The sequence below is a fragment of the Zophobas morio genome, unplaced genomic scaffold (genome assembly GCF_036711695.1).
Source record: "Zophobas morio isolate AGI-343-1 ecotype UQ-CSIRO unplaced genomic scaffold, CSIRO_AGI_Zmor_V1 ptg000012l, whole genome shotgun sequence".
In the NCBI taxonomy this organism is placed as follows: domain Eukaryota; kingdom Metazoa; phylum Arthropoda; class Insecta; order Coleoptera; family Tenebrionidae; genus Zophobas; species Zophobas morio.
In genome coordinates, this window is record NW_026972117.1 from 2,647,417 (window position 1) to 2,669,398 (window position 21,982).

A 21,982-nucleotide genomic window follows, 5' to 3' on the forward strand; every position below is an offset into this window, starting at 1 on the left:
AAACTGCCGCATTCATTAATTTTTTTTAATCACCCTGTATAAGTAATTCTAAAAATTACGTGTGCATTAATATACCACAAGTATAAAGTCATAATATTTCGGAGAGGATTTATAGGCAAAATTTTGAGATGACGTCATCAATTTTTTGGTAGGGGATAAACGAATAATGACTAGGGTGAAAACTAAACACCTCAACTGCAGGGATATTTTATTTTATTAAAAAAAAAACAAAGAAATTTACTGTGTTGCTCAGAAAGTAAAAATTACACAGCAAACTCGATAAACATAAGCCCTGTCATGTCACACCATCTTTATCAACAAAATTACGCCCAATCAATACAGCCAACACGTAAAACCACCAATTCGCCCATTGATGCTCGCTAAACAGTTCAACGACCCCCATTTAAACAACACCACATTTTAACCACAACGCAATTTTTTTTTGATAATCCATCAACCGGACGACAGTTTGCTTTGACATCGCGTCTTCGCACACAATGACATTTTAACGCCAGTTGCTCCCCAGGTGTAGCAATTAGGGAAAAGTAAAAGAAACAAAAAACCGGTCTAGGGAATAGAAACACTTGTCGGGGGAATTTAACGTATCTGAAGGGCAAACACGGAGCTAGTTGACAGTTGATGGTGTTATTAAAAAGGTCATGAATTAATCATTCTGGTTCTACCATGAAACTGATTGTGGGTTCTGTTTTAGCGCAATGGGCAACCATGGTCGTACACCCTCCAAGCCCAGAAATGAGTACACGACTCTAGGATGAGTAAGCTTCTGGAAGAAAACTTCCCAGTGCGTGATAAAAGACACTCCCATGTCCTCCCGCAGCTCCTCGCTACTACCATCGTTTCATGGTTGTCCATCGTGGTGGGCTACGCCTCTGCCTATTCCTCCCCCGCCGAATCCACCATGGTGCAAGAATTAAATATTACCAAAAGCGAAACCAGCTGGATCTTCAGTTTGCTACCAGTCGGAGCTCTCGTTGGCAGCCTCTCCGGAGGACCCTTCGTCGAGTTCTTCGGTCGCAAGAAAACCCTCATTCTAACCGACATCATCTTCGTCGTCGCATGGTCCATCAACTACCTCGCCCATAATTACTGGACCATGTACCTCAGCCGCATCCTCAACGGTTACAGCGTCGGCATCACCAGCTTCGCCCTCCCGGTGTACCTAGCCGAAACCCTCCAACCCTCAATCCGCGGTCGCCTGGGGCTCTTCCCCACGACTTTCGGCAACTTCGGCATCCTCATCTGCTTCGTCTCGGGGAACATCTTCGAGTGGCGCCAGCTCGCCGCCATCGGCATCCTCTTCACACTCCCCTTCCTCACAGTAGTCTGGCTCATCCCCGAAACCCCCAGATGGTACCTCTCCAAAGGCAAAGTCCGCCACGCCCGAACCTCCCTCCAGTGGCTGCGCTCCAAATCCTGCAACATCTCCAAAGAGCTCGAGGACCTCCAACGCGTCCAAAACCCCCGCAACACCGTCAAGTGCACCAGACCCCACTTCCGCGCCTTCTCCATCGTGCTCGGCTTGATGTTCTTCCAGCAGTTCAGCGGCATCAACGCCGTGCTCTTCTACACCACCCAGATCTTCGAGGAGTCGGGGTCGTCCATGGACGCCTCCTTCTGCACGGCCATCATCGGAATTGTCAACTTCGTCTCGACTTTTATAGCCGCGGTCCTGGTGGACCGTCTCGGTCGCAAAATCCTGATGTACGCGTCCTGCGTGACCATGGCGACCATGCTGGGGGTGCTGGGGTTGTACTTCTACCTCTTGAAGGTGAGGGGGAGCGACCTCCGGGCGGTGGAGTGGCTGCCACTGTCGTGTTTTATTGTCTACGTGCTGGGGTTTTCGTTCGGGTTGGGGCCCATTCCGTGGTTGATGATGGGGGAGGTGTTGCCGGCGGCGATTCGAGGCTCTGCCGCCTCCATGGCGGCGGCGTTCAACTGGGGGTGTACGTTTGTGATCACGAAGACGTTTCCGCTGTTTGTTGATTCGGTAGGGACGCATTACGCGTTCTGGTTTTTCGCGCTGGTGATGGTGGGGGCGGTGGGGTTTTTGAAGGTGGCGGTTCCTGAGACGAAGAAGAGGACGTTGGAGGATATTGAGAGGATTCTGGCGGTTACTTAAGTTAATAATAATAGTAATAAATCAGTAAAAAAAATGTTTAGGCTAGGAGTATACAGGGTGTGCCGATACAATACTGACCAATCTAGTTGTTGTCAAAGTCATTACAAATGTACCTTTCCTGTTTTGATGCTTGATATTTTAGTTACGTTTAGAACGTAGAAGTGAACCTGTTCCAAAATGATGTGATTGTTATTGTAATTGTGATGTACTAGAGTGCCGATATCATAAATAAACAACCGATTATCAGCTGTTTTGCGTTGTTTTATAATAATGTCAACTAATAAAGTTATAATTGATCAACTATTTTTCAAATTTTACGCATTGTGTTGACATTAAGTGGGAATAAAATTACGGCGTATATAGAACAATGTAGTTTATTAAATTGTATTTTAATTTTATAGCAGTTTTATAGAAACTTTATGAAGATCGTAAATATTTTTTTCCAGTGCTGACACTAGATCTTGTACCATTAGATTTCTAATGCAACACTTTAATGCCAAGGATGGTTAAAGACGTTCATTCATTACAGCCTAATGGAAACCTGATGAAAATAGAAATTGATCTGGATCTTTCCAGTAATAAATTTAAAACGACCGGTGTAGACTCAAGTGAGGTACAAATACGGCTTAATGTAACACATACAAGACCAACCAGACTACAATTTTATTGTCCCTTTAAATAACACAAATAACTAAAAATATAGAGGAAGAATTAAACAAGAAAAATTATAATAACAATAAACAAAATCAAGATGGATTCATAAACCACAAATACAAGCACAGAATTTTACCAAGTTGAAATATCCTTTACTGTAGAGACGACTTTAGACCAATTGTTGTAATAAAACCAAAATGTGCTCGCTGCGCTCGTTTTCTTCATATTTTTTTTTTAATAATGCAGTCTCATAAGAACGTTTACAAATGAATGAGTCTACTTAGGTTTTTAATTATAATAATCCTTTAGATGTCACTGTACGCCGAAAATGTCATAGATTTGTGGACATTTTTTAACATTCCGCCCGTTGTCTACGTTGATTAAAGTGAGATTTATAAACTTGTTGTTGAAAATTTACCATTTTAGACATGTTTTAAGTTTCTTGTTGTCGAAATAAGTCTACACATGTTTAGAAAAAAAAAAGGCAAATTGTAGCCCCGCCCACCCACCCTATCTCAACGGGGCGGAGCTTAGCTGCAAAATCCTTATTTCTCTACGAGAAATAAAAAACAAGTTTTTGAGTATCGTGTTCTTCAAAGAATAGTATGTGTATTAAGAAAAAAATAAAGCCAAAGATTACGCCCCACCCAGAGCCGCCCCGATCTTAATCTCAATTGTGATGAATTTTTCATTCGTTGTCAGATCGAGGGGCGGGGCTTAAATGCAAGATCCATATTTGTCCAGAAGAATTTCCCATTTTAAACATGGTTTCAGTTTCTTGTTTGAAAAGACGACTACGTATATTAAGAAACGAAGCAAAATATAAGCCCCGCCCACCCACCCTATCTCGATTGTGATGATTCTTTTATTCGTTGTGAGCCAAGGGAGTGGAGGTTAATTGCAAAATTTTTATTTCCCTACAAAAAATAAAAAACATGTTTTAAGTATCGTGTTGGTCAAAGACTATAATGTATTAAGAAAAAATTAAAGCCAACCCATACCTGCCCTGATTTAAATAGTAATAAAGTTTTTATTCGTTGGCACACCTAGGGGCGGAGCCTAATTGCAAAATCCATATTTCTTTACAAAAATTCACCACTTTAAACATGTTTTAAGTTTCTAAGAATAAAAAAATCATCACAATTGAAATGGGGTGGGTGGGCGGGGCTTATATTTTGTCTTTTTTTTTCTTAATGTACATAGTATTCTTTGAACAACACGACACTCAAAAGCATGTTTTTAATTTCTTGTAAAAAATAAGTATTTTGCAGTTAAGCTCCACCCCTTTGGTTCACGGCGAATAAAAAAATCATCACAATGGAGATAGGGCGGGTGGGCGGGGCTTATGTTTTGCCTTTTTTTTCTTAATATACATAGCCATTTGTTCACAACACAACTCGGGATTTTGTTTCAAAATCTAGAAATAAAAAATGTTTATAAATTCATCCAGTATTTCTTTAGACCAACCAGAGTTACAATTTAATAAACTGTAATTTTAAAATAGAAAACCTTTTACATCTAGTTTTTTTTTAATTTTCGGCGTTTCCAAAAATCGACCACATCCTGACAAAAATTTTATATTTTTCTTAACAATTTGAACCATGTTGTTCTAAAAAAAAGTTATATCAAGTTTCCCATTTAAGTTGCTATTTTAAACTTCGAAATTTTCGATTTTTTTGAATTTCTAAAATCAAACACAATCAAGCTTTTTGAATTTTATATTTTGCCTTTTTTTTCTTAATGTACATAATATTCTTTGAACAACACGATATTCAAAAACATGTTTTAATTTCTTGTAAGGAAATAAGTATTTTGCAGTTAAGCTCCGCCCCCTTGGTTCACGGCGAATAAAAAAATCATCACAATGGAGATAGGGCGGGTGGGCGGGGCTTACATTTTGCGTTTTTGTCTTAGATGTGTAGACTTCTTTTCACAACAAGAAACTTAAAACATAAAAATGGAAAATTTGTATAAGGAAATATCGATTTTTCAATTAGGCTCCGCCCCAAACTTTAAAATCCATATTTCTTTACAAAAATTCACCACTTTAAACATGTTTTAAGTTTCTAAGAATAAAAAAAATCATCACAATTGAAATGGGGTGGGTGGGCGGGGCTTATATTTTGTCTTTTTGTTTTCCTAATGTACATAGTATTCTTTGAACAACACGACACTTAAAAACATGTTTTTAATTTCTTGTAAAGAAATAAGTATTTTGCAGTTAAGTTCCACCCCTTTGGTTCACGGCGAATAAAAAAATCATCACAATAGAAATAGGGCGGGTGGGCGGGGCTTATATTGTGCCTTTTTTTTCTTAGATGTGTAGACTTATTTTCACAACATGAAACTTAAAACATAAAAATGGAAGATTTGTATAAGGAAATATCGATCTTTTAATTGGGCTCCTCTCCAAACTTTAAAATCCATATTTCCTTGCAAAAATGTCCCACTTTAACCATGTTTTAAGTTTCTTGTTCTGAAAAGATAAAATCAATTTAAAATAGAAACTGAGTGATTTTTGACTCCAGAAAAACATGACTTTACAAAATTAAAAAGTCGTCAAGAGATACAGGACTACCAAATTTTGTGGGCAAAAATTAAATCCAATCCATACCTGCCCTGACTTAAATAGTAATAAAGTTTTAATCAATTGCAAAATCCATATTTCCTTACAAAATTTACCATTTTAAACATGTTTTAAGTTTATAAGAATAAAAAAATTATCACAATGGAGACAGGGTGGGTGGGCGGGGCTTAGATTTTGCCTTTTTTTTCTTAATGTACATAGTATTCTTTGAACAACACGATACTCAAGAAGATGTTTTTAATTTCTTGTAAAGAAATAAGTATTTTGCAGTTAAGCTCCGCCCCCTTTGTTTACGGCGAACAAAAAAAATCATCACAATTGAGATAGGGCGGGTGGGCGGGCTTACATTTTGGCTTTTTGTTTTAATAATTATGTGAAGACTTCTTTTCGCAACATGAAACTTCAAATATGTTTAAAATGGTAAATTTGTATAAGGAAATTTCGATTTCGCAATCAGGCTCCGCGCCATAATTGCAAAATCCATATTTCTTTGCAAAAATGTAAACATTTTAACCATGCCCTAAATTTCTTATTGTCAAAAGATGGCTATGTATATTAAGAAAAAAAAAAGGCAAAATATAAGCCCCGCTCACCCGCCGTATCTATTCTGATGATTTTTTTATTCGTCGTAAGCCGAGGGGCGGAGCTTAATTGTGACATCCTTATTTTTCTATGACAAATTACCATGTGAAATATGTTCTCAAGTAATCGTGTTATACAAAGAAAACTAAATGTATTATTTAAAAAAGAAAACCAAAAGAGAAGCCCCACCCTTTCATCTTGATCTCAGTCGTGATGAATTTTTCATTCGTTGTCAGACCCAGGGGCGGAGTTTAATTGCAAAATAGATATCTCCTTATACAAATTTACCATTTTAAACATGTTTTAAGTTTCTTGTTATGAAAAGACGACTACACATATTAGCTAAAAAGGCAAAATATAAGCCCCGCCCACCCGCCCTATCTCAATTGTGATGATTTTTTTATTCGTCGTGAGCCAAGGGGGCGAAGGTTAATTGCAAAAATCTTATTTCCCTAATAAAAATAAAAAACTTGTTTTTGAGTATCGTGTTGTTTAAAGAATATTATGTATATTAAGAAAAAATTAAACCCAACCAATCGTTGGCAGACCTAGGGGCGGAGCTTAATTGCAAAATCCAGATGATATATTGTGTCTTTTTTCCTTAATATACATACAATTCTTTGAACAACACGATACTCAAAAACATGTTTTTAATTTTTTAAAAGAAATAAGTATTTTGCAGTTAAGCTCCACCCTCTTGGTTCACGGTGAATAAAAAAAAATCATTACAAATGAGATGGGGTGGGTGGGCGGGGTTTATATTTGCCTTTTATTCTTAAAATACATAGTATTCTTTGAACAACACAATACATGTTTTTAATTTCTTGTAAAGAAATAAGTGTTTTGCAGTTAAGCTCCACCCCCTTTGTTCACGGCGAATAAAAAAATCATTACAATGGAGATAGGGCGGGTGGGCGGGGCTTATATTTTATTATTATTTTTTTAATATGTGTACACTTCTTTCCACAACATTAAACTTTAAAATGGTTGCTTGCTTAGAAACTCTGTAGAAAAAAGATTAGCTTAGCCCCGCCCACCCACCCGTTCTCTAATTTTTTTTTCCTTCTGAAATAAATCTTAAAGCAAATACTACAACAAAAAAGTTACAATTTGAGTTTTTTTACATTTTTACAGCCTAGATTATATTAGTTTCCATGCCATTCCCACTCTACAGAGGAAAATCGAAACATTGTAAAATTGAAGAAGCATTGAAAAATCCCAAAACTGAAAAATCGAAAAATTGAGAAATCCAAAAACTGAAACATCCAGAAATCTAAACAATGAAAATTCGAGAAATCGAAAATTTAGAAACGCTGAAAGTTGAAAAATTAAAAAATCCTTAAACTGAAATATCGGAAAATTGGGAAATCGGAAAATAAAAAATTAAGAAAACTATAATTTAAAAAATTTGAGGAATTGAAGAATCGAAAAACTGAAAATTCCCAAAATGAAAAATCGAAAAATTATTATTGAATGATTGACAAATTTAATATCAGTGAGAAAAAAAAATCTCGGGGCATGGAAGACAAATTGGAAAATCCTCACACCGATTCCATTAATAAGTAACATACAAAAATTAATAACTGCCCATTAATATAAGTACCACTCAAGTTCATTTCAGCGATAAATGAAAGTAATCGCGCAATTAAGCGCATTTATCCCGTCTATCCGCTTTTATGAATGAATTTACATGACATATTAACCTGCCACGTTAATTAATAAAAACCGAATCGTTCTCGATCCACGATTTCGAAAGTTATTTTTGAAAATAGTCCACCGATAAAAAAAAATATCCGCTCCTAAAAATACTCTCCCATTCCAAAATGTTTATATTCGCGAAGTCAAATAAAAAGCAAAAATATAAATTAACGTACGTGATATACAAGAAATGGAAAATGCGAACCGCTGCCACAACCCTGACATTTTAGCGACCTCCGTTATTTGTCACACACGTGAGTTTTTTGCATTTTTATTTTTATTTAAAAAACGAACTCTGGAACAGTCGGATCTGCGTCGCGCACGCCCGCTTTAAATGTCGCTGCGGCAACCTGGTGACGTCACGCAGTGACCAAAACGTGACCATCGCCGGGGGTATTTTTAGCCGTGTTTAGGGAGTAAATACGCGTTTGTAGCGACTAGGTCAGACAAATGCTGGTCGAAAAGAGGCGGGTAAATTTAGAAACACTTCTCTAAGCAGTCAAAAAAAGTTTTGTATTAATAGAAGGCATGGTGATGTATAAACGCTCTTTACGCTTTTAAATGTGGAATGGGAGACAATCCACATAAAGTCGGCTGACAGTCTTGCCTGTGAGACGGGGGAAAAAGAAAACACGAGCTTTATAAATTAGAGAAGCGGTAATTAATTCTATTAATATCGGTCGAACCGCTCGAACTTTCTAAACTAGTTATCGATTATGGGTGGATTTTTAATCAGGAGTAAACCATGTAAGTTGGTGGGTTTAGATTAGCGAGAACGAATTTAATTACGCACTGACTTAACAAAAGTTCGACAAGTGTTTCAATCCGACTTTAATAAGAGAGAAATCGGAAACGTAATTAATTTTTGCTCACGACAAGTTTCATTTCGGTTAATAAATTAAGAACGGATCGTGATCATTTTTTGCGGAATTTGCTATCTCGTAATCCCCAAAAATGTCTCCGATCAATAAAAATTGCGTTTTTATTATCTGCGTGAAGACTCTATTAAGATAACGGGGTTATATAATAGGAAGAGAATTTGTATAATATTTTTTGTTGGCGGAGATAAGCTCTTACGCTAATTAGGCAAATTAAGTACGCTTTATCAATCAGAAGAGCAACAGAACTGACTTTGGCCTTGTATTTCGTACTAGTATATTTTTAGAGAAGATTCTAAATATTTGCAAAGGTCAAAATGAAGCGCATAAAAATCTGTCTTGATTAAAACAAGTGCCAAAGTATTGTGTGCGTACGTTGGGCGGAAATTTACGACTATATATAGAGTGAGGACGAAAGTGAGTACACAGTTTGGCTTCATTAACGAAAAGTGAAAACGACGGTTAAATGTTAAATAATTCAGTCGATCTGAGAATCGTATTTTATTAATTAAACCTCCAAATTAAATTCGGAAAACTGAACTAAATTTAAAAGCTGCCTACGACCGAATATTTGACGTTAGTTTAAATGTTATCAGTTGTTACACTTTTTATTTTTAGCTAACCGGAGGTCGTTAGGTTTATAACTACAAATAAGGCAAATAGTGCGTTTCATTATTTTCGGTAGCCGCAGTAAGTTGTGTGTAACTTGAACGTAGAAATTAGTGTGCCGCTCCGTAACAATAGACTGAAGTAAATTCAACAGTTTTGTCATAAATATGGTAACATTTTAAAATGGGAAAAATTATCATTTAAATTAATTTTGAATTTTAAATGAACTGCAAACAGAAATGCCGATTCTTTGTAAACTTCGATATAATACACCGCAAGAGAGAGAATCTGAACGAGTCTAAAATAATATGAAAATAATCTGACTGGATCTGAGAACATCGGAGAGAATCTGTGAAAATCTGGGAGAAACTGAAAGAGTCTGAACGGATCTGATGGGATCTGAACAAATCTGGAAAAATCTCAAAGAATCTGAAAGGATTTGAGAGAATCTGAAATGTTGTGAAAGAATCTGAAATATCTGAAACGATCGAAAAGGATCTAAAAGTTTCTGAAAAAATCGGAAAAAATTTAAAAGAATCCGAAAGGATCTAAAACTGTCTGGCTGAATCTGAGTGTATCGGGGATAATCTGAGAGGATCTGAAATAATCGGAACGAATAGAAAAAAATCTGAAAAATCTAGAGAGTTTGAAAGAGTGTGTACAAACCTGAAAGAATTAGAGCGAATGTAAAATAATTTGAAAAAATGTGACTGACTCTGAGAGTATCGGAGAAAATCTGAGACCATCTGGGAAAATCTGTAAAGATCTGAAAGAATCTGAGGAAATTTGGAAAAATCTGGAAAAACCTGGACGAGTATGAACGAATCTGACGGAATCTGAAAGGGTCGGAAAGAATCTGAGAGAATCCGAAAAAATCGAAGAGACTAGGAGAATGTGAGTGAATCGGTAACAATCTGAAATAATTTGAGCGAATCTAAAATAACCTGAAATGATATGAAAAGTATCCGATTGAATCTGAGAGTATCTAAGAGAATCTGACAGAATCTGCCATAATCCCAGAGAATTTGAGAGAATCTGAAAAGATCTGAGAGATTCTGACGAAATATGAGCGAATTGAGAGAATATGAGGGAATCTGAGAGAATCTGAAGCAATCTGAAGGAATGTGAAAGAATGTGAGAGAATCTGAAAGAATCTAAAAAAATCTGAACGAACTTGAAAAGTATGCGACTGAATCTAAGAGTATCTAAGAAAATCTGACAAAATTCCAGAGAATTTTAGAGAATCTGACAGTATATGAGAGAATCTGAAGCAATCTGAAACAATCTGAAGGAATGCGAAAGAATGTGAAAGAATTAATGAATCTGAAAAAATCTGATACAATCTGAAGAAATCTGAAAGAATCTGAAAACTATCTGACTAAATCTGAAAGTATCTAAGAGAATCTAACAGAATCACAGAGAATTTGAGAGAATCTGCAAAAGATCTGAGAGAACTTGATAGTATATGAGAGAATCTGAAAGAATTGAGAGAATCTGAGAGAATCTCAAAAAATCTAAAAGAATCTGAAGCAATCTGAAAGAATCTGAAAATAATCTGAAAAAATGTAAAAGAATTTGAAAGAATTTGTAAAGTATCAGACTGAATCTAAGAGTATCTAAGAGAATCTGACAGTATATGAGGGAATCTGAAGCAATCTGAAACAATCTGAAAAAAATGTGAAGGAATTAATGAATCTGAAGGAATCTGATAGAATCTGAAGAAATCTGAATGAATCTGAGAGTATCTAAGAGAATCTGACAAAATCCCAGAGAATTTGAGAGAATCTGGTAGTATATGAGAGAATCTGGTAGTATATGAGAGAATCTGGTAGTATATGAAAAAATCTGAAGCAATCTGAAACAATCTGAAGGAATGCGAAAGAATGTGAAAGAATTAATGAATCTGAAAGAATCTGATAGAATCTGAAGAAATCTGAAAGAATCTGAAAACTATCTGACTGAATCTGAAAGTATTAAAGAGAATCTGACAGAATCACATAGAATTTGAGAGAATCTGAAAAGATCTAAGAGAATTTGAGAGAATATGAGAGGAATGTGAGACAATGTGAGAGAATATGAAAGAATCTGAAAGAATTTGAAAGAATCTGACAGAATCTTACAGAATTCGAAAGTATTTGAGAGAATCTGACAGTAAATGAGAGAATTTCAGAGAATCTGAGAGAATAGAGAGAATCTGTAAGAATCTAAAAGAATATGAAAGAGTGAAAGAATCTGAAAAAATCTGAAAGAATCTGAAAGAATCTGAAAGAATCTGAAAGAATCTGAAAGAACCTGAAAGAATCTGAAGAAATCTTAAAGAATCTGAAGGAATGTGAAAACATGTTAATGAATCTGAAAGAATTTGATAGAATCTGAAGAAATCTGAAAGAATCTAAAAGTTATCTGACTGAATCTGAAAGTATCAAAGAGAATCTGACAGAATCACAGAGAATTTCAGAGAATCTGAAAAGATCTAAGAGAATTTGAGAAAATATGAGAGGAATGTGAGAGAATGTGAGAGAATGTGAGAGAATATGAAAGAATCTGAGAGAATCTGAAAGAATATGAAAGAATCTGAAAGAATTTGAAAGAATTTGAAAGAATCTGACAGAATCTTACAGAATTCGAAAGTATTTGAGAGAATCTGACAGTATATGAAAGAATTTCAGAGAATCTGAGAGAATAGAGAGAATCTGAAAGAATCTGAAAGGATATGAACGAGTGAAAGAATCTGAAAAAATCTGAAAGAATCTGAAAGAATCTGAAAGAACTTGAACAAATCTGAAAGAATCTGAAGAAATCTGAAAGAATCTAAAGGAATGTGAAAACATGTTAATGAATCTGAAAGAATTTGATAGAATCTGAAGAAATCTGAAAGAATCTGGAAACTATCTGACTGAATCTGAAAGTATCAAAGAGAATCTGACAGAATTACAGAGAATTTGAGAGAATCTGAAAAGATCTAAGAGAATTTGAGAGAATATGAGAGGAATGTGAGAGAATGTGAGAGAATATGAAAGAATCTGAAAGAATTTGAAAGAATTGGAAAGAATCTGACAGAATCTTACAGAATTCGAAAGTATTTGAGAGAATCTGATAGTATATGAGAGAATTTCAGGGAATCTAAGAGAATAGAGAGAATCTGAAAGAATCTGAAAGAATATGAAAGAGTGAAAAAATCTGAAAGAATCTGAAAGAACCTGAACAAATCTGAAAGAATCTGAAGAAATCTTAAAGAATCTGAAGGAATATGAAAACATGTTAATGAATCTGAAAGAATTTGATAGAATCTGAAGAAATCTGAAAGAATCTGAAAACGATCTGACTGAATCTGAAAGTATCAAAGAGAATCTGACAGAATCACAGAGAATTTCAGAGAATCTGAGAGAATCTGAAAGAATCTGAAAGAATATGAAAGAGTGAAATAATCTGAAAAAATCTGAAAGAATCTGAAGAAATCTGAAAGAATCTGAAGGAATGTGAAAAAATGTTAATGAATCTGAAAGAATTTGAAAAATATCCGACAGAATCTGAAAGTATCTAAGAGAATCTAAGAGAATCTGAGAGAATATGAGAAAAGGTGAGAGAATGTGGGAGAATATGAGAGAACCTGGGAGAATTTGAGAGAATCTGAAAGAATCTGAGAGAATCTGAAAGAATCTGAAAGAATTTGGAAGAATCTGAAAAAATCTAAAAAAATCTGAACGAACTTGAAAAGTATCCGACTGAATCTGAGAGTATCTAAGAGAATCTGACAGAATCTTACAGAATCCCAGACAGTTGGAGAGAATCTGATAGTATATGAGAGAATCTGAGAGAATATGAAAGAATGTGAAAGAATCTCAAAGAATCCGAAGCAATCTGAAAGAATCTGAAAGAATCTGAAAGAATTTGAAAGAATTTGAAAGAATCTGAAAGAATCTAAAAAAATCTGAACGAATTTGAAAAGTATCCTAGTGAATCTGAGAGTATCTAATAGAATCTGACTGTATATGGGAGAATCTGAAGCAATATGAAGCAATCTGAAAGAATCTAAAACCATCTAAAGGAATGTGAAAGAAAGTTAATGAATCTGAAATAATTTGATAGAATCTGAAGGAATCTGAAAGAACTTGAAAAAGTATCCGACATAATCTGACAGAATCACAGAGAATTTGAGAGAATCTGAAAAGATCTAAGAGAATCTGAGAGAATCTGAGAGAATCTGAAGGAATCTGAAAGGATCTGAAAGAATCTGAAAGAATCTGAAAGAATCTGAAAAAAATCTGAAAGAATCTGAAAAAATTTGAAATAATCTGAAAGAATCTGAAAGAATCACAGAGAATTTGAGAGAATCTGAAAAAATCTAAGAGAATCTGAGAGAATCTGAAGGAATCTGAAATAATCTGAAACAATCTGAAAACAATCTGAAAGAACTTAAAAGAATTTGAAAGAATTTGAAAAGTATCCGACCAAATCTGAAAAATCTGGAACAGTCTAACAGAATTCGAGAATATTTAAGAAAATTTGAGTGAATCTGGGAAACTTTGGAAGAATTTGGAAGAACCTGAAAGAATCTGAGCGAATTTCAAATAATTTGAAACAAAAATGACAGAATATCGGGGAAATAAAAAATAAATATAAGACGATGTGAGAGAATCCTGAAGCGTCTACAAGGATCTGAAAAGATCTGAAGCGATTTAGAAAAATCTGGAAAAACCTGAACGACTGTGAAAGAAATTGAAGGAATCTGGAAGAGTCTGAAAGGATCAAAAACACTCTGAGAGAATCTGAAAAAATCTGAGAGACAGAAAATCTGTTAATATCTGAGAGAATTGGTTTTTCTAAATAGACCACCCTGCATAGTTTACAACCACAGTTTATATTTAAAATTCCAATGCGACGTTGCCACGTTTTTCATGAAAGCAAAGCAATTCCGCACATTTTAGTACACTTATTTAGCAAAATTCTGATGGGATGAAGAGAAAACGAAATTCGAACAGGAAACGGGACCTACTTTTCCGGGTTCTAGAAGACTGTTAAAATTCCAAACCGCTCCCAAAAGCCCAGCATCTCCACGACGCAGATTTGCTCTATTTAAAAACCGGGCCCAGATAAGCCTTCTTTCTCGGAAGCCGCTAAAAATGCAAACGCGTCCGTCCAAAGTTCGCAACCTCCTCGCTGTCATTCTCGAGGCAGTCTCCGAGATAAGATATCCGTCGACTAATTTCCCCGAGTGTGACCAGTTTATTACCGCTTCCTTTTATTATGCGATCCGATGCGGATGTCGATGCTATTTTTGATTGAGACATGCCGTAACGAGGGCAACTGCAGCGAAGATGCGACAAATGCAGCCGTGCATTAAACGACGCGTCTTTTAATAAACCGCCTCGGCGTTCGTTTTGTTTGTTTTTTGCCGATAGCGGCGGTAAACAACTACTTTCTTCGAAAACTTGCCAAATTGTATTAATGAAAGTTGTTATTTTTGAAGCCCGAGTCCGGTGGCACGAATACGGCAGGTATGACACCTTGCTTGCTCCATTTAAATAATACACGGCGGGTATTTTTGGAGGAGGTTCTAGACCGCGCTCTAATAATTATATAAACATTGCCGGTGTTTAGATAAGGGTTATCTGGATTTTAGCAGGAAAGCGAAATTAAAAATCGTGCCTATTTGCTTGGGTAATGTTTGCCACTGGTTTGTAGAAAAAGCAAGTGTAGCTTGAGCGCACCTCGTTTTTGGAAACTGATAAGATAGGAGGAGTTCGATGTGTTTGTTTTGCTGATTGGCGCCGAATTATTGTTGTAGGTAAACAGTCGTTTCACAAGGGTAATAACGGAAACAAACACCGATAATAAAATTGTTAAAACTTTAAACTAATATTATATCTAATTTTGTAGATCTTAGTCAAAATGGTTTGAGTTGTGGGTAAATATCCATCTACTGTTAAACCCTGGAATTTTATGTCTCGAGTCTTCTCAAGAGATTCAGGTTTAGTTCTTTAATGAGCCTCCTTAAGGGTAATTGACTCGACCGACATCATTTGGCTTGCAGAACATCTGTCACCGGGAATTCTCCAATTATTAATATTTTTTTCTTTTTCAATCCGAATGTACAGGATGTTCTAGATCTTTTCCGAAACGTTATGGTTTCCAGGTTTCACTGATTTTCGACAACATTTTTGGAGTAAATTAGAAATTACATATGGCTTCTTCATTCAGCAATAATCAAATTATATTGCAACAGAGTTTCCAATAATAACTTTTGTTGTATAAAGTGACTTGTTTTGGGTTTTTTTTTTAATGTAGAACATAATTAAAATATGGGAAAAATATAAAAACTCGAATCTAGAAAAAAATTCAATTTTAGAAAAGTAGAGAAAAATCTAAAAAACAACGAAATTATCAATCAATAATAATTTAATAAAAAATAAAGAATATACAAAAAATTAAAATGTTAGAAAAATGTACTGGTCTGGGAAAGTGGAAATACTTTGAGAAGACCACACCAATAAAACGATCAAAATCCAAAATAGGACAAACATTTGCGCTCCTTATTATTCTTATTTTTTGGATTTGTTATTAAAGCGAACTATAACCTAGTAATTTTTTAAGTTCTAATTTTTTTGACTTTTCTGTATTTTTTTTTTTATTTAAAATTTTAACGCTCCCGGCTTTACTTGAATTGTCAATTTTCAATTATTATTTAATTTGGAATAACAATTAAATTTTTCCCAATTTAGTTTTCTGTGTTCGCACTATAGATATTTACAAAATTTTTGTGGAATGGAATAAATTATTTTAATCAATATTAATTTAAAAAATAATGGAAATAAAAAATACACAAAACCAATATGAACAACTAAAAAAATGAGAGAATTGGGGTGAATCTGAGAAAATATGAGCGAATATCAAATAATCTGAAAGTATCAAAGAAAATCTTTGAAAATCTGAACGAATCTTAAATAATCTGAAATATTATGAAAATAATTTGACTGAAGCAAAAAATATCGGAGAGAATAGGTGAAAAGCTGGGCGAGTCTGAAAGAGCCTTAAAAAGTCTGCAAGGGTCTGGACAGATCTGGAAAAATCTGAAAGGATCGGAAAGGATCTAAAGATTCTGAAAGAATCGGACGAAACCTGAAAAAATCTGAAAGGATCTTAAAGTATCGGAGAGAATCTGAAAGGATCCAAGAGAATTTAATAGAATCTGAGAGAATATGAAAGAATCTAAATTAATCTGGAATAATATAAAAGAATCTGAAAAATCTGAAAGAATCTAATAGAATCCGAGAGCACCTGAGAGAATCATAGAGAATCTGAAAGAATGTGTAGCAACCTGAGAGAATCTGAGCGAATCTAAAGTAATCTGAAGCAATTTGGCTGAATCTGTGACTATCTGAGAAAATCTGAGAAAATTTGGGAAGATTTGAGACGATCCGGGAAGATCTGTGAAGATCCGAGAAGATCTGAGTAAATCTGAAAAGATCTGAGGGAATTTGAGAAGATCTGAGTAAATCTGAAAAGATCTGAGGGAATTTGAGAAGATCTGAGGGAATCTAAGAAGATCTGAGGGAATCTGAGAAAATCTGAAAGGATCTGAGAAGATCTAAAACAATTTGAGAAGATCTGAAAGAATCTGAAAAGATCTGAAAGAATCTGGGGGAATCTAAGATTATATGAGATAATTTGAGACGATCTGAAAGCACCGTAGAGAATCTAAGAGAATGTAGGAGTATCTGAGTGATTCTGAAAGAATGTGTGAGAACCTAAGAGAACCGGAACGAATGTAAAATAATTTGAAACAATCTGACTGAATGTGAGAGTATCAGAGAAAATCTGAAAGACTCTGGAGTAGTTTGCAAGGATCTGAAAGGATTTTGAAAAATTTGAAAAAACCTGAACGAATCTGAAGAAATCTGAGGGATTCTGAACGAATCTTAAAGGACCTAAAAGAATCTGAGAGAATTCAAAAAAATGTGAGAGACTGAGAGAATCTGAGCGAAACTGTGACAATCTGAACCAGTCTAAAATAATCTGAAAAAATATGAGAAGAATTTGACAGAATCTGAAAGGATCTAAGAGAATAGATAGAATCTGAGAGAATCTGGAAGGATCTGAAAGAATCTGAAATAATTTAAAATAATCTGAAAGAATCTGCAATAATATCAAAAAAATCTGAAAAATCAGGAAGAATCTAATCCGAGAGTACCTAAGATAATCATAGAGAATTTGAGTAAGTCTGAGAGAATCTGAAAGAATAATGAGCAACCTCAGAGAATCTGAGTGAATTTAAAATAATCTGAAGCAATCTGCCTGAATCTGCGACTAACGGGGAAAATCTGAGAAAAATTGAGAAAATTTGAGAAGATCTGAGAAGACCTGAGAGAATATGAGAAGTTCTGAGGGAATCTGAGACGATTTGAAAGAATCTGAGAAGATCTGAGGAGATCTGAGATCATATGAGACAATCTGAGAGAATCTGAGAAGATCTGAAAGATTATGAGGGAATTTGAGAATATCTGAAAGCATCGGAGAGAATCTAAGAGAATCGGAGATTATCTGAGAGATTCCGAAAGTATGTGTTAGAACTTAAGGAGATCTGAACGAATTTAAAATATTTTTAAACAATCTGACTGAATGTGAGAGTATCCAAGAAAATCTGGAAGAGTCCGGAGGAGCCTGCAAGGATCTGAAGGGATTTAGAAAAATTTTAAAAGCTTGAAGAAATCTGAAAAAATCTGAGGGAATCTAAACGAATCTTAAAGCACCTAAAAGAATCTAAGAGAATTAAAAAAAAATCTGACAGACTGAGAGAATCTGAGTGAAACTGGGACAATCTGAGCGAATCTAAAATAACCTGAAAAAATATGAGAAGAATTTGACAGAATCTGAGAGAATTGAGAAAATCTAAATGAATCTGAAAGGATCTGAAAGAATCTGAAATAATCTAAAATAATCTGAAAGAATGTGGAATAATATAAAAAAATCTGAAAAAATCTGAGAGAATCTGAGAGAATTCGAAAAAAATCTGAGGGACTGAAAAAATCTGAGTGAATCTGTGACAATCTGAACGAATCTAAAATAAGCTGAAAAAATATGACAAGAATGTGACTAAATCTGAGAGTACCGGAGAGAATCTGACAGAATTTGAGAGAATTTCAGACACACTGGGAGGATCTGAGAGAATAGAGAGGATCTGAAATAATGTGAAAGAATCTGAAAGAATCTGAAAGAATCTAAAACAATATAAAAAAAATCTGAAAAATCAGGAAGAATCTAACAGAATTGGAGAGTACCTAAGAGAGTCATAGAGAATTTAAGTGAGTCTGAGAGAATCTGAAAGAATGTGTAGCAACGTAAATACTCTGAGCGAATCTAAAATAATCTGAAGTAATCTGCCGGAATCTACGACTATCGGAAAAATCTGAGAAAATTTAAGAAGATCTGAGAGATTCTGAGAAGATCTGTTGAGAACTGAGACTATTTGAAAGAATCTGAGAGGATCTGATGGGATCTGAGATCATTTGAGAAGATCTGACACATTCTGAAAGAATATGTGAAGATCTGAAAGATTCTGAAAGAATGTGTAACAACCTAAGAAAATCTGAAAGAATCTAAAATAATTTGAAACAATCTGAGTGAATGTGAGAGTATCGGAAAAAATCTGACAGAATTTGATAGAATTTCAGACTTCAGAGAATCTGAGAGAATATAGAGAATCTGAAAGAATCTAAGTTAATCTGTGAAGTGAAAGAATTGGAGAGAATCTAAGCGAATCGGTAAGAATCTGAAGAGTATCTGAGAGATTCTGAAAAAATGTGTAAGAACCTAAAAAAATCTGAACGAATCTATCTATAATTATTTGAAACAATCTGGCTGAATATGATAGTATCGGAGAAAATCTTAAGAGTCTGGAGAAGTAGGGATTTGAAAAGATTTGAAAAAACTTGAACGAATCTGAAAAAATCTGAGGGAATGGAAAAGAATCGGGAAGCTTTTGAAAAAATGTGAGAAAATCTGAAAGAAACCGAGTGAATTTGCAACAATGTATAAGAATCTAGGCGAATCGAAATAATATAAAATAATTGAAAGAATCTGACTAAATCTGGGAATATAGAAAAGAATTTGAGAAAATTTGAGAGAATCTGGGAATCTGCAAGGGTTTTGAAGAATCTGAAAGGGCCTGGACGGATCTGAAGGGATCAGGATAAATTAAAAAAATCTGGCAGGTTCTAAAAGCTTCTGAAAGGATCTGAGATATTCTAAAAGGTTCTGAAACGATCTTAAAGGACCTGAAATAATCTGAAAGGATCTGGATGGACCTCGAACAGTTCGGTATTTTGAATTATTTACATTTTGTGGAATAGAATAAATTATGAATCAATAATAATCTAAAAAATCAAAAGCCAAATTATTAAAAATATATACTGGTAGTAGAGTGGAAACACTTTGAGACGAACACACCGTGGCCTTCTATTTTTTAACTTATTATTATCATTGTATTTCCATTATATACCCTGGTATGAATTTCTAAAGTATTCTACGTCATTGCATTTTAAGTACGCTTCTGTTTTCCAGATTATTCAAATTTCTTGAATAATTGTATCACGTCGAAATTTTCATACTTTCCATAGATAAGTTTAACATTTTGTCATAATTTGTATTATAACAGTTCATAATCTATGACAATTTGCATTCTGGAAGGTTTAAATTTCTCTGAAATTTTAAATCCTTGACATTCCTAAAATAGGCCCAATTTTAAAAATCTCTGGGTTTTATTTTTATTATTATTAATTTATTATTATTAGCTTAAAATGTAGTAAGTAATATTTAGTATAACGTCATGAATATATATAGAAAATATATGGATAATTAAAAACAAGATTAAGGAATTGTGATAAAATTAAAACGATTAAAAAACTAACTAAATTAAAATGTCAAAGTTCTCTGGCGTGAACTAAAATAATGTCTACGGAGAAAAGACTGCAGCAGAATTGAAATACAAATTGGCGCAAATTTTAAAACAGAAAAAAAACAAATATTAAAAAAATAAAAACTATATTCCCACTCAGGTTAACATTTCCTTATTTTTTACAGTTTCTCGCGTCGAGTATTTTTAGATACCGATAAATTCGATTGCATTTGCAACAACAAACATCTCAAAAACATTTTTCTGCGATACGAACAAGCAACACGTGTCCCAAGTATGAGCACATCGAGTCGCCTGCATCCAACAATTCAATTTTGCAACAACAATTACTCACACATGGTAATTTCCAACTGGTTCCAGTACACTTCTCTATCTTTACATAATCCGCATCTACGGATTCGAACCTCTCGGAACGCCAGCAAATACCAATTTCGCGACCTCTTCTGTTTACTCAAACAGTTTGCAAAATTCTCCTTACGTCACCCACTTCCCAGGAAAACGTACCTATTATTGTTATGATCGGTTCTAAATAACTTTTATTGTAGCCAGAACTCGGCGTTTGTTGTTTCAGAATTTATCGAGCGGCGTAAAATCGAAAATCGAAAAATCGACGAATCGCGTCGAATTTCACTTTTTCGGCGTGCGCTAAATTTAGCTCGGCTACAAAGACATTCAAGTCTAATCGCTGGATTTTAGCAAAAACCTCGTCTACATTGAAAAGCAAGGTCAAGAGTGCAATATCATCTGAGCGTCGTCTGTGCGAGTCACGGCTTTGGTAAAAAAAATTGATTGTACTATATAATGTTGTTACAGATTATTGATTCGTTTTTTGGCGAGAAGTTATTCAATTGACGCCGTTCACCTCTCGACGTTGGAAATGAGATAATGTCGAACATCCTCTCTGAGTTCTGAAGATGGTCGTTATCTGGGCGATTTTCGAGGAACGGGATTGTTGATTCAGGCTGAGAGGGAAGTCAGATAAGAAACGAACGGTTGTGATAGTTGAGAGAGAAAGAACTAAGATAAAGGATTTTGATTTAGGGCAAAAGCCGAAAGATTAAAGTAGAAATACTTTTGGAATCTTATTAAATCTTTGAAGAACTACGTGATTATAGGAAATAGAAAAATTTCAAAAACACAAAATTATTATCACATTGTTACCATTTATGGAATAAATGTAAAACCTGAAATTTCGTTCATTTAACTTCACTTTTTCGACTATCATTCACTATTAAGTAAGCTTTATCTGCTTAAAAAAATGATCAAAGGTTATTTCGACCGAACTTCCCTCGCCTCTGAAGCGCAACCCAACATATCCCGCTTTAAAAAAAAAATATTTTTTTTGTTATTTTTGTTTTCTGACAACCTCTGTAAAGTAAAAATTCAAAAAATCTAAATGTCAAAAAACGTAAAATTTAAAAAACCGAAAAACTTGAAAATCAAAAAAACGAAAAATTGAAAATTTGAACAGGAAATAGAAACATGAAAATACCGAGAAATCGGAAAATTGAAATAACCCAACATTAAATTTTAAAAATTAGAAAACGAAACATCAAAAAACTGAAAAATCTAAAATTTAAAAATTCTAAAACTGACAAATAGAAAAATCGAAGAACTGAAAAATCGGGAAATCAAAAATCTAAAATTTAAAAAAACGAAATATTGATAAATCCTAAAACTAAAGTCCAAAGAGTAGATAAATCGATAAATTGAAAAATAGAAAAATCCAAAAACAAAAACATTGAAAAACTGAAAAATCCAGAAATTGAAAATTTGAAAAATTGAGAAATTTAAAAATCTAACCTTAGAAATTGAAAAATTGGAAAATCGAACCTTGGAAATTGAAAAATTGAAGAATTGAGAAAATGAAAAATCGAAAAAAGAGAAATCGAAAAATTGAAAAAAAAGGGAAATTGAGAAAT

At 34.3% G+C, this 21,982-nt stretch overlaps 1 protein-coding gene across 4 annotated transcripts in view; it reads left to right on the forward strand.

Annotated features, from left to right (window-relative positions):
- The window catches only part of LOC135127603 (facilitated trehalose transporter Tret1-like), a 28,955-nt gene extending 26,563 nt beyond the window's left edge, over nt 1-2,392 (forward strand). For 2 of the 4 annotated variants that reach the window (XM_064054098.1, XM_064054099.1), the window contains exon 2: nt 713-2,392. In XM_064054098.1, coding sequence (XP_063910168.1) covers nt 773-2,140 — 1,368 coding nt within the window. In that variant the 5' untranslated portion in view covers nt 713-772 and the 3' untranslated portion in view covers nt 2,141-2,392. The remainder of the gene's footprint in view (nt 1-712) is intronic. The other 2 variants (XM_064054100.1, XM_064054101.1) reach the window with 1 other exon arrangement.
- The last annotated feature ends 19,590 nt before the right edge of the window (nt 2,393-21,982 follow it).